This window comes from Folsomia candida, unplaced genomic scaffold (genome assembly GCF_002217175.1).
Source record: "Folsomia candida strain VU population unplaced genomic scaffold, ASM221717v1 Fcan01_Sc001, whole genome shotgun sequence".
Lineage (NCBI taxonomy): Eukaryota > Metazoa > Arthropoda > Collembola > Entomobryomorpha > Isotomidae > Folsomia > Folsomia candida.
In genome coordinates this window covers 3,158,270-3,175,244 of record NW_019091193.1, presented here as the reverse complement: position 1 = coordinate 3,175,244, position 16,975 = coordinate 3,158,270, and the positions used below count along the sequence as shown (strand labels likewise).

The following is a 16,975-nucleotide window of genomic DNA, read 5'->3' as shown; positions in this document are numbered from 1 at the left end:
ATGAACGACCTGGTGACACGTCCGAGTCAATTGATGAGGTCACGGTGGCTCTGTTGGCTTTCTCACGGGCAATTAAAAGATTTTCTGTAGAAATTAATAACTCGTTTACGTTCATTTTAATAATATTTCACAAACTAGACAGGTGATATACTTACCATAACTCGATCCAATTATGCGACATGGAAAACTTGGCCAAATATCTGATGGATGAGCGAAATTTTTAATCAATTTTGCCAGCTCACCGAGCCCAGAAACTATCGGAAATTTACAGGTATTGCTGGCAAAATCTATCCAAGAACTGGGAACAACTTCGACAGTTTCTTCTTCAGGGAACTCGACGACATTATAATTATTCATTCTTGTCGATAAAATTAAAAGAAAGTGGAATGGGAAGTAACGTGGTGGGCAGAACTGATGATACTGAGTGAATGATGCAATTTTGGAGTGGAAGTGAGCACAAGAATGGCTGCATGCAGTGCGAGGTTTTGAGAAGGATGACACTAAAATAACGTTATTCTAACAGTGGATTAACGTTGTCGGTTGGTTTATAGAATGTAAAACGTAAACGGTGCAATAACATATTCATAACGTTCTGAACTAAATAAAAACTTACAGAGCGTTATTTTAACATAATTTCAACACTGTTGTAATAACATTTGAAAAAAATGTTGGTTTAATGTTTGAAATTTCGAGTTCGTAACATTCAGCCAACACTAACACAAATCTAACGTTAAAGACAAGAAAATAACGTTGTGATAACGTTGACTTCTATCTGGGATGTGACATTACCAGACCAGCTTTATTTATTACCGTGTACCTTAATTCATTCCAGCTTTCATTTTGATTGTGATGTCTGAATTTTCCACGGCGCCAAAGGCCACACACATGACTAGCAAAAGATTGAGGAATGCGACCAATCTCTCACGAGAATTCACCATGGTGCGAATTATTCATCAAGGATCGATGGAATGCACTGGGCTTACGTTCGTCTTTTTGCATGGAATTGTCTCCGATCTCAGCTTGTACTGCAACTATACCGCTCTTACAAAGTGGGATACGATAAGCACATCGACAAAGGTTTGCTACTTGTAATTTTAGAGTTAAAATAAGCTGGTAAAAAATCATTACCGCAAATATGTGGCTCTACTAAATCTATCACCGAATGGTAACAATAATTTTTTGCGCAACCCAAATTTGATACCTTCCGGATAGTTAAGTGGTAATCGATAAAGATGTGGTGCAATTTTGAGTCTCTCACAAATTATCGTTGCTTTATGTAGGCAAATATTTATTATTACAAGCGGTAACGATTTTATTACCAGCAGCAGCAATTTTCTAAATTTCCATAAATTTTTGTGATTTTGCATTCCTACAGGTTCTCCTAATACTGTGGTCAATATCCTTCCAAACGTTTTGGGCCATGGTGCTCGAAGTCTGTGGGAGATTGCATATGCTTTCCGGAGAGGTGATCAAGTCTTGGAAACAGAAAATATACCGGGATAAATATGACCAAAAATATTTCTCAAAATTTCGAAAGTGCCAGACACCGCTGGTCATTGGGATGGAAGGGGTCTTCATATTTACGAGAAAACGAGCGATAATATTCCTTCAAGCAATTGTGAAAGGAACGTTCCGTGCTTTGCTGACAATGGGAAATAAGCATTAAGCATAAATTAAATACTTAAATTATATGGAATATCAGGAATATGTATATGTAATTCTTATAAGTTAAATGAAACATGTGTAAGTAAATATGTAAATATTTATGTAAGTGTACCCAACATATCGTACATGTATATATGCATATTCTCATGTACATGCATGTTTATATTGCATGCGTACTGATTTATGAATGTTGAATGTAGTAGGCATATGTAAAATTAAACCATAAAATAAAATTGCATATTGGTACCAATAAAATAATTAATTAGGAAGGTGAATATTAAATTTTTCAGCGTGACTTGTAAATATATGTATGTACGTACATTCCAACGTATTAGGCATTACACATGCTGCCGTTAATGGCAGCCTTATCGGCGTGGCGTCTATAAAATGCTGCAGGTCCAGATGTTTCCTTTGCTCAAATTTACTACGAAATTTCTATATGCTTCTATGCTCAGATAGAATTTAGATCTTATTTGTGTTGTTATCATTTGAACAAAGGTTGTGCACCTCGATTTAGTTTTCATAAAAACTACATATGTATGTATACCCAAACCCCGTGTGCAATTCATTCGTATTATTTTTTAGAAATTTGTGAGAAGAAAATAAAATGGTGAACATGAGCGTCCTACCGATGATGTCGTGTTCACTAAAAAATGAACTAACTTAATTTAGCCATATTTATAGACGGTTATCTTATAATGATTGTTACTATTGATTAGTGTGTGATGATAAATCCTGCTACTTATATAATTGCCATAATAATTAATAATAATGATGATGATGATGATGATGAAACTAGTGCTAAAAGAACTAGATAAATAGCGTGAAATTGGTCATCGAAAATGAATCATCAAAAATGTTACACCCCGGTATCGATTTATTTACTTGAAATTGATTTATTTAATTTGACACTTTATCAGAAATATGAAAAGAAAATTATATAAGTAAGCAATATGAAACATGAAATTCATATGAGACTGGAAATCCTAATTTTTATCTATAATTATTCAAAATATTAGCTCGTTTTTACGAGTGCAAAGTTAAATACAAATTATTTGTAAGCCACTTTCTCCTGCGACGCCTGCTTTCGCTGAGGACTCCACCAATATACAGATTGGCCATGACCTCCAGATGACTCGCTGTGGGACGGGGAGGAGAAAATTGTAGACTTGGGCGGATTTTTTTCCACTGCAACAATCAAAAATTATAACCAGACAATTAGTTAAAGGCAAAAAGTTTATGGACACATTCATCATCATCAGAGAGCGGATATGTATTTAAGAAACACCGCTGAAATATGTATTTAATATTTGAGAGAAAAAACGCTAAAATATTTACGAAATGTGTGCAAAAAAAATCATAAAAACAACAATTTTCGCAAAATTGTATTTCTGAATATTTATTTTTTTATAGTCGAATTTCTTTGAGCAAAAAAAATCTTGTATGTTTGAAGTATTCATAAAACATATCTATTTTTGAAAAAAAATATTTAGAAAATTTACACATTTTTTAAACAATATCCGAAATTATTATAACTACATATCTCTGAAATCCTAGAAATATGTGGAAACATTTTGAAATTTTTGTGATCTATGCGAGTTAGGCAACACTCGGACAAAGTTTGTTATTAAATAAATAAAAAATTGAAAATAAATATATATCCACCCTCTGTTTAACATTACAATAAGTACTTTGACGACTTACGATTCACCCAAATACCCAACTGCTTCTTGGCGAAGCGGATCTGGTAGCGGAGCTGGTTCGTTCGGTGACTCACGCTCCAGGCGCTCTGATTATACACGACGCAGCGCGATCCGACCTGGCGAATCGCCTCGTCCAGGTTCCTCGCCTCCCAATACAAACAGTTTACGGCATGAGCGAGACGATTCATCTGGTCAGAAAAGCTGCAGGAGGCGGTCCGCGACGTAATCAAGATTTGCCGGTATTTCTCCAACTCCAAATAGAGAAGATTCGCCTCACTTGCTAAGGCCATCTCGATGATCTGGAGTAAAAAAAAAACATTTTTTTTAAATGTTAGACTTGACGCTTAATAATTGTAAGACAGCACATTTCTCCGAGAAGCTATTTTAAAATTCTGGAAGACAAATTTGTACAGCAGGTCGTTGCCAATTAAAAAAAAAAGTACAATCCAGATTTTTTGGCGGAGGAGATTTCAAGTTTAAGAAGCCTTCAGAAAAATTGCAACTCGTCGAATCTTGGTGAAAAAACTCGCGCTGTTCTATCAATCAATTCAGTAAGTATAAATTTGTCGTTCAGAATTTTAAAATAAATTCCCAAAGAGGAGAAATGATTAAAAATGTGGTAATTTTGACGATTTCGGTGATGCGTCATCAAATCTTATTTAAAACACGAAATTCTAGGTACATGAGTATGAAAAATATTTTTTATTTACTTACATTTTTTATGAGGGAGAAGCAATTTCACACACTTTTAGCAATTTCAGAAAAAGATTTTTGAATAATTCTTCTTCACAGTGTTCTGAAAAGGATTCAATCGCGTCCAGAATTAGACTGACTCGCTGAAAAGGTTGAGATGTCCTTTTATCCTTTAGCGTCCTTTTATTATGGAGACAATTTTCATCCATTCGGAGGAACAATGTTGACGGGAAGTTGGATTGGATTCCCGAAGAAGGAAAATAATTGACCATGATATAAAATCCTATCGTCTGTATGCAAGCATATACATAAATAGATTCTTATGTACATGTGTATGTACATACATATGTACCACAGAGATGGGAATCTTATCATGAGATTGAGACGCAGAAGATGGAAATGTGAGCCTAAACCAATGCAATGAATTGAATTTATTTCTCAGGTAACAACAAGACTGATAGGTCGTATTCATCGCTTGAATCGTGCATCCGCATTTCCCGTCTCGAATACTGGCTAAGAATTGGCTCCAACAAATCGTTATCACATTCTTCGTCTGTCCTTTCATCTCTTCAATCTACTCCTTATTCTAAAAATATTTACAATACAAATCCATACATAAGCGTCATGTTTTATACTGATTTGTGCTTATCATCATCGTCGCCAGTTAGTTTTCAGACTAAATTCACGCACAGAAATGCAGACGTGGGTAAAATAACGTAGCTCCGTTCTTCCCAGGGTTTGAACTTCCAGGGCTGTTACACCCACAAAACACCAGAATTTGCGTGGAGAAGACAACAGTCACACGAAAATAAGTGTTTTCTGAAGAAATTAACTATTTAACTCGATCAAAATACTTTATTCATTTAAAAAATCGCGATAACAATGTATTTTGACAACGATAAAATAATAATTTCTTGACAAAACTTGTATTTTTGTGCGACTTATGCATTCTGCATGCAGATTTTCGTCTTTTTGTGGGCGTAACACTCCTGGAAAACCAAATTTTGGGAAGAACTCCGCAGCTCAAAATATTGCATTCCCCCCCCCACGAAATGAACCATGAAATGGATGAAACCGAAGTATGTACATATATGTATAAATGGTATTTTATTCAGACGGAGGAGACAGGAAATGTGAACAAAAACATAACCAATGAATGGAATTAATTAGATAAGAGACTAACAAGCTTTATTAAATATGAATTGAATGGATCTCTCCTTATTAAAGATGGCTTATCTGCCAAAAAATGTTATCTGATTTCTCCCAAATTTCATTTCTCCAATTTACAAATTAACTGCAGACAGTCATATGCTTAGCCGTTTTATTCTACCTCATTTAAAAATAAAAGATAATCTCTTTTATAATACATAAATATGCATCCAACATCCAGTATCAATTCTATACAATTTTATTCTCATTTATTTCGCATTACCCCAAAAAACTATAATATTTACGAATCAATATAATTAATAATTACCAAACTTAACTTAACTTACAGACATACATATTTATTTCTTTAACAAAAACTTTAGAGTAGGTATGTACTTATCAGTATGTTTAGAAATTAGCTCTCAGACATTTTCAATACGAAATAGAAAAATAAGTTAGGATTAGATCTGTACATTTAACATTTGTACTTGTGTGTGTAAATACGTGTATATGTACATGCGTTTTGTGGGTACATACTGTAGGTCTTATTGCATGTGAACAAATAGATAGTACTAAAATAAAATATTTATCATCGTTTTGAAACCATTGTGCAAGAACAAGTTATTATCTTTAATACTCCCGTTTGTTATTCGTTTAGCGGAAATTATTTTGTTACAAAGAACGTTGTCATTTCCAATTACGAATGCCTTCAAGTATAAACAGTTATTGTTTACCTTTCGAGTAGTTAATTCATCCTCGTGCCAATTATTCTGAAAATCATTGAACTTATAATAGAGCAAACAAATTGAGAAATATGTATGCGCATTTAATTTGCCATATCCGCACAATTTACAGGCCACGTCTCACAAATTCAGAAACGATTAGACCCAAAATTACTGCTAAATATTTTCGAACCAAACTAAATAAATAGCTCGATAATTGATGATTTATTGAATACATGCACATTTTCCTAATCTATATACTCCATCACATTGAGCACATTAGTTCTTCTCACTTCCTGGACTCAACATCTTTCAATCATGTCTCAATCCTCGTGTAACCATGACTACCTAAAATTTCTAAAAACTTCCACCAAATTGTTTGCCTGGTATGAAAGTTTTTGGAGGTGCTACCCCTTTAAGTTCAATTTCACCGATTCGTCACCCCCCGGTCTTCTCTACTATAGAAAAGATGTCGTTGGGAGAGTAATATTTCCAATTATCCAATTAATCTTAGTTTTCTATTACATCTTCATCTGGACCACACTCGTCCTCAATGCGAAGTCATATCTAGAAAAAGATGCGTTTTTCGACCTCGCGTTTCACTTCATGTGGGCCTTTGCGTGGGGCAATGGTTCCGCAATTCAGCATCATTTACGGTGTGCGACTTCAAACTTGGCACCATTTTATAATCAAACTTTAATCTTGAACAGAAAGCTTTCAGGTAATTGAACTGAACACATTATGCGTATTTAAATATGTACGTAATGTAATAAGAAGATTGTTACCGAGCGTTGAGAACTTGTATGCAGCTCAACCGCGTTGGTAACGATTTCTTACCCGGTAGCCAAGATTATCCTTACTATACTCTTAGAAATCGGGTATGAAAATAATATCAAGCGGTATTCATATACATATACCTCTACCAAAGTGATATTGATAGCTCATACCGTGTAGCACATAATAGCTCGGTATAAAAATTTGCTATACCAATTTTATCAGAAATCAATACCTGAATATATGTAGCAGATCTCTAACAGTTAAGTATTTACTACCAAATTATTTACATCGCTTGTTAGCAGAGCCGCATGCATGGTATCGGTGACAATCTAACCTTATTACCACATTGTTTTTAGTGTTGAAAAACTTTTATGAATCAAACAAGGCAGAAAATTTTGATAAAAATCGCAACAGAAAAGCTTGGCCAAAATGAATTTGATCGCGGCTGGAAACTTTGCAACATGATTGAAATCCTTATCGCAATTTATATGCAAGTAATCCCTGGATTTTCGGCATTCCTGTTTCTCCTTTTGAAAAATAAGCCTTGGTATTACTACCGATTTCTACCAAAAAGTCTGAATTATTGTGGAATCTCTACAATTCTCTATGCCCTGTACGACTACTGGTCAATTGCGGTGCACCTAGCCGCATTTGGTCTACAGGTCTGGGTCATCATCGTATTTGTGCACACGGTCACAGTTTCCTTGAAATTCTTAAGGTTGGTGCAAACTAGGAATTGTAAAAAAATTAAAATTAAAACAAAAATATATATATTTCAAAATTTCCATAATTTGGTAGGAAATTTCTTACTTAAATCTTTTTGTGATATTAAATTTTAGGAGAGACCTTACTCCTAAATGTTGGCTATCAATTCGTGACGAGATAAGAATTTACTTCCAACTCCAAATTCTGAACAGTCGGTTTAACGAATGTTTCGCAAATTCTTTAATCCCATTTTTGAAAGTGACGTGTGGCGCTTCGTACATTTTATGCATGACGGGTTTAATAAAACTAGAAGGCGTTGGACCCCCCGTGTGTCTTGGAACTTTAGGTATGCTTATCTGTTTGGCTATAATTTAAACTAAATAAAAATTGGTCCCACAATTCCCCAAAAAAATCATAAAATGATCAGATAGATCATTTCGGTTCATTTAGTAATTTTGCTATTTTGCTAAACCTGCGGCAATTTACATACGTAGTCATCGTAGTTGTAGCTTTATAAACTTTTACAAAATATCGGTAAAAGGACGCCCTGGATCTGAGTTTGTTCACAAACATGCAAGCTAATTTTCCTTTCAAATATTTGTAAAATTTTGTAAGTTTAAGGAATTTATGAATTTATAATGTTATCATGCGTGAAATGCCTCAATATTGGTTATCTTACAGCCGTCGTCGCCCTGTTTGGAGCCAACATGCTGTTAGGCATTGGAATTGCCGCCTCCAGTATAGAGGTTGGCGCAGAAAAATACATATTGTCACGAAAATTTAGCACGCGCCGGCGGACGAGGGAAGATTTCAAGCTGCAGGCGTCAATTAAATATTTTGCAGTAAAAATTTTGGGGATATATTCCATTGATAGGAAAGCTCCATTGACAATGTTCAGTATTGGGTGCACCTACATTGTCACCTTGTTGGTTATGTTTCCTCAAAAATTGTCCGTTTGAGGAGACACAAATTGCATGTAAATATGTATATAACCAACAATAGGATGTCCGGCTAGCGCTTGAAACTGGTCGAAAAACGCCGTGAGGCTCCGCATGCTAATTTAAAAACAATTTTTTTGTTGAAATTTTAGACAAACTTATGTTGACTTAAAAAATTATAACTTGTTATTTTAAATTATGTCTTGACGTTTTTATAGTCGAATTAAAAGTGGACACTTTGCAGCATATTTTTCAAGAAATGTGTTTTTTTAAGAAATTGTGTCTATCTATTTTACATAGCTATGGTACTTTATTACCATTTTTTAATCTGATTCAAGCATTACAAATTGTAATTTGGAAATAAACTTTTTGAATACTTCAATAACGCTTTTTATGACCTAGGCTTTTGACATTGTAAAAAATCTATTTAACAATTTCTATGTAAGATTTAAGTGTTGGCGTCCTCTTCTTGGAACACATCTTTTTTCGACCTTGGTAGCCTATCTTTCACCTCCAAAACGACGCCATGGGCTCCTTTCAAATGTAGAGTTAGCGCTGACTTTATGGCGAACCCCTTACCGCACTGGTCACAACTGAAGGGCCGCTCTCCTGTGTGGGCTTGACGGATGTGACCCGCCAGATGGAAAGGAAATGGGAATCCTTTGTCGCAATGGGGGCATTTGTAAGGGGTGGGGATGACATAGCCTGGAGTGTGGATACGCTGCAGGTGATCGGTCAAACTTCTCTTCACCTTGAAGGCTTGTGGGCAGTGGGGACAGGAGTATGGTCGCTCTGTTTTGTGTATTTGTGTGTGACGCTTAAATACGTCCGCCCGGACAAAGCAGGCACCACAAGTCTGTACGTAAATAAAAAAATGTTTTATAATTAATTTCTAAAAATGAGTACAATAATTAATGTCAATAAGAGTTTAGCAAAGTCAGAAATCTCTGATTAAAATCTACTAAAAAATTACCAGCGTTAAAACGCGAGGTTTTTAATAATTTGGAATTTGTGGGCTTACCTGACATTTGTGCTTTTTAACTCCTTCATGGGAGCACTTTTTATGCAATCTTAATCCTGGCAGCGATGTAAAACTGCTACCACTTTATCAAAAATCAAAATTGTTAAAAATTTTACCAATGTTACTTTCCAAAAATAAAAAATAAACAAATTACCATTCATCACAAACGAAAGGGTCTTCGCCGTGAACCTTGACACGATGAGATTGACATGAATTGGAGTTTACGAACGTTTCGCCACACTTGTCGCACTTGGACTTATATTTGCCGTCGTGTCGGTCAAGGTGCATCTTGAGGTCGGCGGGAAGATAGAACCCTTTTCCACAAACGTGACAAATATTTGCTGCGGGTGCTGATGAATGGTCTCGGATCACGTGACGCTGTAGAGTGACCTTGTCGGCAAATCTGATTTCGCAGTGGGAGCATTTCTCCGGTTTCTCTTTGGTGTGGGAACGCTCATGCCTAAAAAAATAATAAATAATTAGTTAACGCTAAATAGGTAGCTGCTAAAATAGACAAAGGTGAAATTAACCAGTCACAGTCACCTTTCCAACTCTTTCCTCTCCTGGCATGTCTTTCCGCAATATTGGCACCGAAATCGAAACTTGACAATGTGTGTCTCTGAATGAACGTTCAGTTTCTCCTCGTTTTCAAACCGCGAGTCGCACACGTCACAAACGATCGGTTTGATCTCCTCGACTTCATGCAATTTCAAATGCCTCTCCAAGTTTTCCTCGAGGCAGAAACTCTTGCCACATTTGATACAAGGGAATTTCTTCTCACCTTTTTCATGTTTAATTACCATATGGGCGGCGAGCCTGTTTTGATTACGACACTTTTTCTTGCATATTTGACATTGATAAGGGGAGAATCCGTCGTGGGAATGTTTTAAGTGAGCGTCCCTTGTCTGAAGGGTGCGAAACGTGGCGGTGCATGACGGCATGAGACAAGGGATATTCGTGGGGGAGAGAGTGGCATCATTTTTACGCTTTATTTTAATTTTGGGTGTGGGTTTGCTATCATTTTCAGTCTTTGGAACCCCATCCTTGTCTGACGATGAAGTAGGTTTAGATCTTGCAGTGGACTTTTTACTTGCGGAGTTAATTCTTTTCAGTGAAACTACCAGAGTTTTGACACCGCTGGGTGGAGGGACGCTTTGTTTCGTGACGCGGGGGGAGGATCGTGTCGCTCGCAGGCTGGCTGGTACAGAAGACTCCGATTTTATCCGTTTCGAAACTATTTTTGATTTTTGGCTACTTTCTGCGAGAGAATCCTCTATTTTTCGTTTCCTTTAAAAATGCATAAATTTTTTAATGAATAGTAAAAAAAGAATCATTCGTAAAACAGAGCCGTAACCTGATAATTATTAATATTAACCGTAACCTAAACATAAAGATAATAAACTTGATATGTTTTACGAATTTTTTCAAAACGAATTTAAACAAATTTAACAAATTATCTCATAGATTGACATGAGCATATCTACGAGTACTTCGAGCATATAAAAAACTCAAAATTATTCTATACCTTAGCGGTGGCTTTTTATTCGTTGATTTACATCTTCTCCTTGACTTCTTTTGGTTAGAAGGAGTAATACAAAAAGCCGCGTCATCATCCTCCTCGTCGTGAAGTAAATCATCCGTCTCTTCCTCGTTTGTTTTGCCGACACTTGGCTGGTGGGAGTGGGAATTATAGTTATCGTCACAGAATTGGTCATCCACATCACCGAGGGGATTAGCATCATCATGTTCCACTTTGACTTGAACCTCGTCCGATACAAAATTTTCATCTTGTTGCTCTGCATTGTCTCCTTATTCAGACAATAAATAATTTCAAATAGCCAGTAATTAATGAGTTAAAAAATGTCAAACCTGTCACGCTGAGAATCATGTCACGAATTTGCCTAATTTTCTCCCTTCCATCATCCCCATTACTTCCTAATTGAGAAGAACCATCCAAAATTATGTCCCGAATTTGTTGAATTTGCTTTCCAATTTGTTCCTCCAACAAAGAAATTTGGTTCTTAATTTCTTCCATTGTGGCGAAGAGAGGATAACAATCCTCACAAAAATCGCACATTTCGTCCTCATTAAATTCGGATAAATGAGAAGATTTGTAATTAGGATGACGTTGTGTTAGAAGTTTACACACGGTTTCGATTCTGATTTTTTGTGAGGATTTTGCTGTGGTGACTTTATTGATAACTTGTAAACACAAAAGGCAAAGTTGGTTGGACATGTTGATTAAATCTAGATATTTAGAAAAATGTACAACATGATTAATTGAAATTTGTACGTTATGTAATGCATGTATCCAAGCTTATACATATAAATAATTCAATTAAAAATACCTACGTTTGAGAGCACCAATTAAATATTTGCGTTTTAGCCTTAAAGTTTAAAGTTCCAAACTTTCAATCGGCTGTTGTAAGTTGAAGTTTGTTTTGTTCACTTTTACAAAGTTGAGCATATGGACTCAAATTCGTGCCAAAAGAGAAATCTCAAAATCCCTACGAAACAAAGTTCATTCATCAATGCTTCAATGCAAATTTTGCATGGAAAATTTCGCATTGCAATTTGCAAAACTCATCTCATTTCTCAATCATCTTTTAGTAGAACACACGAAAAGTTATCATTCATTTCCAAGCAGTTCATGAAAGTCCGCATGATCGCAAGAACTTTCATGTTATCAGGATTCAGGATTACTGCTTGCGCCTTATATGAGAAAAATACAAATAGATTGATTTAAAAATTCATGAAAAAATACCTGAAAAATTAAATATGCGTTCTTTGTGTTCATAAAAAGTAGGCGAATTAGCTAGCGAAGTCAATTTATTTTCGGAATATCAAAAAAAAAATTGCCGAACTTCCAGTTTACTAAGTTGTAGGTTTGCCTATGTGCATATGTATGTGTTCTAAAATTACTCCAGGTTTTAGGCCTTTTAAGATGGCCTTATAGATTTACCATGATGTCTGTCTGTCCGTCCGTCTGTGCGTCCGTCTGTGCGCACGATAACTCTCTTTAAACACAAGCTATCGACTTGAAATTTTGCACACTTGATCTTAGGGTAAAAAGTAAGGATGAGTTCGGAGATGGGCATGATCGACCAAGTAGTTGGCCAGTGGGGGTCTTTTCCACCCAAATGTGTTGCCATTAACTACCAAGATGACATTAATGCCATCTTAAAAGGCCCCGCAAAGTTGCTTGGAGTAGGTCACAGAATATAGATTCTACATACGCAGAATCTATATTCTGTGGGAGTAGGTTTTTAAGAAATGCATACTATTTCTTGTATTATCTGCATGCATCACTCTAGATTTCCATGCCCTCATCGCGTGCATTCAAAAAAGGTCTTCAATACATATGTGTATCCCTTGTACATAAGGGCACACATTCATCCCTTCACCAGTCTAAATAATTGGCCTTCAAACAAAATAGGTACTTGTTTTTCACCCATCATTCGATCCTATCCCTTGTCATGTGTGACTGAGGATGAGACCCTTCTTCAGCTCATTCAGCTCCCTTTCTCCTCAAATTCTACACAACGAGGTTCAGCATTCATTTTTGCTTGCTTGCCCTGTAAATCAAATCAAGTCCACTCCACAGTCTCCATTTTAACTCCTGACTTCTCGCAAAAACAGTGTTTTCTCATTAGTAAAATTACACACTATAAATATTTAACTTACTCCGAAAGACCCCCACTTTTCACAGTTATCAAATTAAGTGCTCATCCGCCATTATGATGAATACTCGCGACTCATCAGGTAAGAAGTCCCACCAATTTATCAAAATTCCAAAACCGCTCACAACAAAAATACAATTTCTTTCATTATCACTTATTACCTTTGGTTCGGTCGAAATTCAATTCACTTCATTAATTAAGTTAATTTTAATACAAATCAGTTGAGCAAGATAACGACCGATATAAACCTCGCCGCGAAAAAAACAGTAAAAAACACAAACATCACGATCGTGAAAGGGGGGACCATGGCGTTGAAAAGCGTCGCCATCATCACAAAAAAGATGGCCACAAGCATCGCGTTGACCTTTCCCCTGAAGGAGATGACACTTATGGCAGCAACCGATCCGTGTTCAAAGATTACGGTCACGGTCAGGTGGTCGGAAGGGTTGAGACGCGACCCTCGAAAAAATCCAGGCGCGATAAGCACGTCATGTATGACAACGGAAACCAGGAAAATTGTTGGGGCGAAGCGGCAGAAGATTGGGATGCAGAGGCGAAAGGGTAGATATTTTTTTTGCATGGCATAAATTTCGTAAATAATAAAAAAAAAAGTATCTTTCGTTTGATGAAATTGCAATGGTTTTATTTTTAAAGACGCGATGACAATATGGAAACTGAGGAGCCATCAAAACCAGAACCGATATCGTATCAAGCACGGCATGGAAGGTAAATAATATGATTTTGATAACTGGAGAGGAAATTTTGGAAAAATTACATTTCCATTAAATATTACAGATACGAATCGGTATACGAATCTGTTGCGATGCCAAAACACAACGTGATCTTGCCACCTGAACCACGCTATCCACAAAAGTAAGCAGGCATACAAATTTGCAGAAAACATTGCAAAAATATTAAATGAACCAGTTTAATAAGCTTGTAATATTATTATGATTAATTAATCCAGATATGAACCCGTCTACCAAGTCGACGAACGACTGCAAAACGACGTCAACCTTTATGAACTTCCGCATTACCAAAGGAAACCGGAACGAAAACAGTATCGCGTTGGTCAACAATTCTCCCAATTTTCTGGATACGATTCACCTCTCGGTGGTGGTAATAGAAACTACAATGCCTACCCTCCAACAAACGCTTATCCAAGATATCCTTCTGTGAAAGAAGAGCCAACATATTCTTGGGATGATAACAGTAACATGGACTACAAATGCGCCCCCATTTCTGAGACAAAGATTCATTACGATTACAAGCCAAGCACGCCATCTTCAATTAAATATGAACCAATTGTGGTATTGCCTCCAAAATTGTCACCCGTTGTGAAAGATTTAGAAAAAGAGGATGGCGAGTGTAGCGACAGTGAGGAAGAAAGCTTTGAGGCATTTATTGGCGAAGATCCATTCAGTTAGATAGATGCATAATTATTTATTGGTTAGAATAGTTGTGAATACTTTAAAATTTTGGGTGAAAATCACAAAATGATAAAAATGTTATGCTTCATTGTTATCGATTGTTGCTAAAACTTTAATTAATTCTTAATACTGAAATAATAGATTTTAATGGATTTGTTTAATTAATTAATAAATTTGTTAGTAATGTAATTAGTAATGTTGATCGAAACATGTTTCAAATTATTTTTTTTCGTACACATTGATTGAAGCCATAAGTACCCACTCTCTTCTTAAAGCTTACATACTTACATACATACATACATATGACATAAGAATACACATTTAAATATTATGAATGTTTTCAACGTCGTCACAAAATCATAAATTTCTCTGAACAGCTAGTAATTCACCAGATTTTACATAATACATATTTACATATTTACAGTAAAAATTGAATTTTAATTATTATCTTAAAAATGAAAAGTAACTCAAATGCAAAAATGATATCAAATTAGTCTCTTATTCTCATACATACATATACGTATGTATGCAGATCAAATATATATATAACGAAATCCTAATTTCCAAATCTTTCCACAATTTCTGCAAAATCTGTTCGATCGTTGACATTTCGTGTCCAGCAGTGATCCATAAGACCTCTGATGAAGTTGCAGGCCAGCACATTCGTAAAATGGTAAGGATTGTTCCCCGCAGCGAGCGTAGCACGGACCTAAATTTGTAATTATTCTATTAATAATAAAAAATATGACAGTGCCAAAATATTTAATAAATTATTGACCTGGTCATCCGTCAGATCGTCGTATGGGGTGGTTGCCCTCGTCCAGATCTCAAAGAGCACGACGCCATACGCCCAGACATCACCGGCCTTACTGAACTTTGGTTTGTAAGGATATGTAAAAGCAGGCGCAACATTTTCAGGGGGCATCCAGCGCATCGGGAAGGGTAAATTTCCCCCCTAAACAATTAAATCAAATTAGCAAATAGTCACCTTCAGCATGCTTGACAACGTTCATGATTTGACTTACCCCTCCTGCGCCATAACAATAGTCGTTGGAATAATTGTCATTAAATTTACCAAAGTCCCCAATCTTGACGGAGTCATTATGGCCAAGAAGACAGTTTCGGGCCGCAAGATCGCCATGAATTTGATTAGCATCATTGTGAAGATAATCCATCCCGGAGGCAATGCCTTGAGCAATGGACCACATCCAGTCCTGTCAAAAATGGGAAATTCATTTACATTGTGATTTTTATACTAAAAAATTGTAAATATAAAATTTAATACAACTTACGGAAGGGCAACCTTGTGGCCTATTATATAAATAATTCCACAAATCACCGCACGGCATATATTCCATAATCATCCAAGGGGCAGCATCATCGGCTGTAAAATTTGAAAGCACTCTCTTCAGTAATTTTGAAATTTTGAAAGACGTACTTAACAACTTAAAATCGAACCAACATCGTAAATATGAAATGAAACTTGAAATTATCAAAATTACGACACGTAATTAATTACTAATTTTAAAAAGTAAACTAAATCTAGGCTCGTAATTTCTACATTGACTTTGGAAAAAATATAAGTTTTTCACTCACGGTGATTACAAACGCCATAGATCATCAAAATATTTTGGTGGTCCAACTCATTCATTTTGTGAGCTTCATCCCAAGCATTGTCGATGAGGGTTTGATCACGGACAATTTTAATGGCGATGTCCGTATAATACGGAGCCCCATTTTGATACCGTTTCCATTCTCCTACATACATAAATAAGAAAACGATGAAAATTTCATCCTGAAATACAAATAATTATGTATGGTAAAATAAATATATTATGAAAATCTCACCCTTAAACACCTCACCGAACGAACCCTCTCCCAATTTTGGGCCAAAAGTAATTTTTCTTGGAGAAATAAATCCCACACCGTACTCGTCACTGGATTCTGACATTTGTCTTCTTTATAAATAAATATACTAATACTTGTCTAAATTTAAGAAATTAAATTCTGGATTGCCAGTTTAAAACCTCTTTGAAAAAGTGAACAAATTGTAATGCAAGCACAGGATTTAGAGTGGAAACGTTGTCTGCAAAATTACATAGATATTTTTAGTGGAGCCTTGTGTGCAAAAAGCTCCTCTGTTTTCATGCGCAGATGATGGCAGTAGCAGTTGGGCCACAGAATATAGATTCTACCAGAAGAATCGATCTTATGTATTCGAGTGAGGCTTATGGAAGAACGGGGAGAGCCAACCAAATAACTCGGTGTACATTTGGCCCACCTGGGGGATGGCACCTCCGCATCATCATCGTCACCACATCTCCTGGCATCAAAAAATGATGATGAAAGCACATAGGTGGCGGTGGCACCCCGATTTGTGCACCAGAACACACAATTCTGACTCAGCTCAGAATTTCTGAGCTGCGTCTCCACAAATTTGATGCTCTACGAGGGTGTGTTCTGGTGCACAAATGGGGGTGCCACCGCCACCT

The 16,975-nt window shown here is 36.1% G+C and overlaps 5 protein-coding genes and 1 long non-coding RNA gene across 8 annotated transcripts; 3 read left to right on the top strand and 3 right to left on the bottom strand.

Moving 5' to 3' along the window:
• The first annotated feature begins 760 nt into the window (after positions 1-760).
• LOC118433994 lies at positions 761-1,776 on the top strand. The gene is made up of 2 exons (XM_035846578.1): positions 761-1,077; positions 1,376-1,776. The coding sequence occupies exons 1-2, from the start codon at positions 850-852 to the stop codon at positions 1,664-1,666; spliced, it is 519 nt and encodes a 172-aa protein (XP_035702471.1). The 5' UTR covers positions 761-849; the 3' UTR covers positions 1,667-1,776.
• Positions 1,777-2,537: 761 nt separating this feature from the next.
• LOC110841989 lies at positions 2,538-4,263 on the bottom strand. Its single transcript, XM_022087695.2, has 3 exons — positions 4,083-4,263; positions 3,370-3,667; positions 2,538-2,853 (listed from the first exon to the last, which is right to left on the bottom strand). Exons 2-3 carry the CDS (start codon positions 3,656-3,658, stop codon positions 2,717-2,719), a joined length of 426 nt encoding a protein of 141 aa, XP_021943387.1. The 5' UTR covers positions 3,659-3,667; positions 4,083-4,263; the 3' UTR covers positions 2,538-2,716.
• A 2,337-nt stretch (positions 4,264-6,600) lies between these two features.
• On the top strand, positions 6,601-8,927 carry LOC118438767. The gene is made up of 2 exons (XR_004837051.1): positions 6,601-7,760; positions 8,096-8,927. It is a non-coding gene; the product is annotated as an uncharacterized LOC118438767 (long non-coding RNA).
• Positions 8,641-11,882, bottom strand: LOC110855377 (zinc finger protein 425). Of its 3 annotated transcripts, none has more exons than XM_022103813.2 (7): positions 11,726-11,882; positions 11,243-11,620; positions 10,899-11,181; positions 9,917-10,660; positions 9,528-9,833; positions 9,374-9,455; positions 8,641-9,208 (listed from the first exon to the last, which is right to left on the bottom strand). In XM_022103813.2, exons 2-7 carry the CDS (start codon positions 11,607-11,609, stop codon positions 8,801-8,803), a joined length of 2,190 nt encoding a protein of 729 aa, XP_021959505.1. In that variant the 5' UTR covers positions 11,610-11,620; positions 11,726-11,882; the 3' UTR covers positions 8,641-8,800. The 3 variants fall into 3 exon arrangements, with proteins under 3 accessions (XP_021959505.1, XP_035715382.1, XP_021959499.1); XM_035859489.1 differs by having other exon boundaries at positions 10,899-11,178; XM_022103807.2 differs by having other exon boundaries at positions 11,722-11,846.
• A 999-nt stretch (positions 11,883-12,881) lies between these two features.
• On the top strand, positions 12,882-14,672 carry LOC110863321. The gene is made up of 5 exons (XM_022112596.2): positions 12,882-13,135; positions 13,275-13,614; positions 13,708-13,779; positions 13,849-13,926; positions 14,021-14,672. Exons 1-5 carry the CDS (start codon positions 13,111-13,113, stop codon positions 14,478-14,480), a joined length of 975 nt encoding a protein of 324 aa, XP_021968288.1. The 5' UTR covers positions 12,882-13,110; the 3' UTR covers positions 14,481-14,672.
• On the bottom strand, positions 14,430-16,646 carry LOC110847327 (tyrosine-protein kinase Tec). Its single transcript, XM_022094293.2, has 6 exons — positions 16,332-16,646; positions 16,080-16,241; positions 15,776-15,867; positions 15,509-15,697; positions 15,262-15,438; positions 14,430-15,192 (listed from the first exon to the last, which is right to left on the bottom strand). The coding sequence occupies exons 1-6, from the start codon at positions 16,432-16,434 to the stop codon at positions 15,040-15,042; spliced, it is 876 nt and encodes a 291-aa protein (XP_021949985.1). The 5' UTR covers positions 16,435-16,646; the 3' UTR covers positions 14,430-15,039.
• Positions 16,647-16,975: the final 329 nt, after the last annotated feature.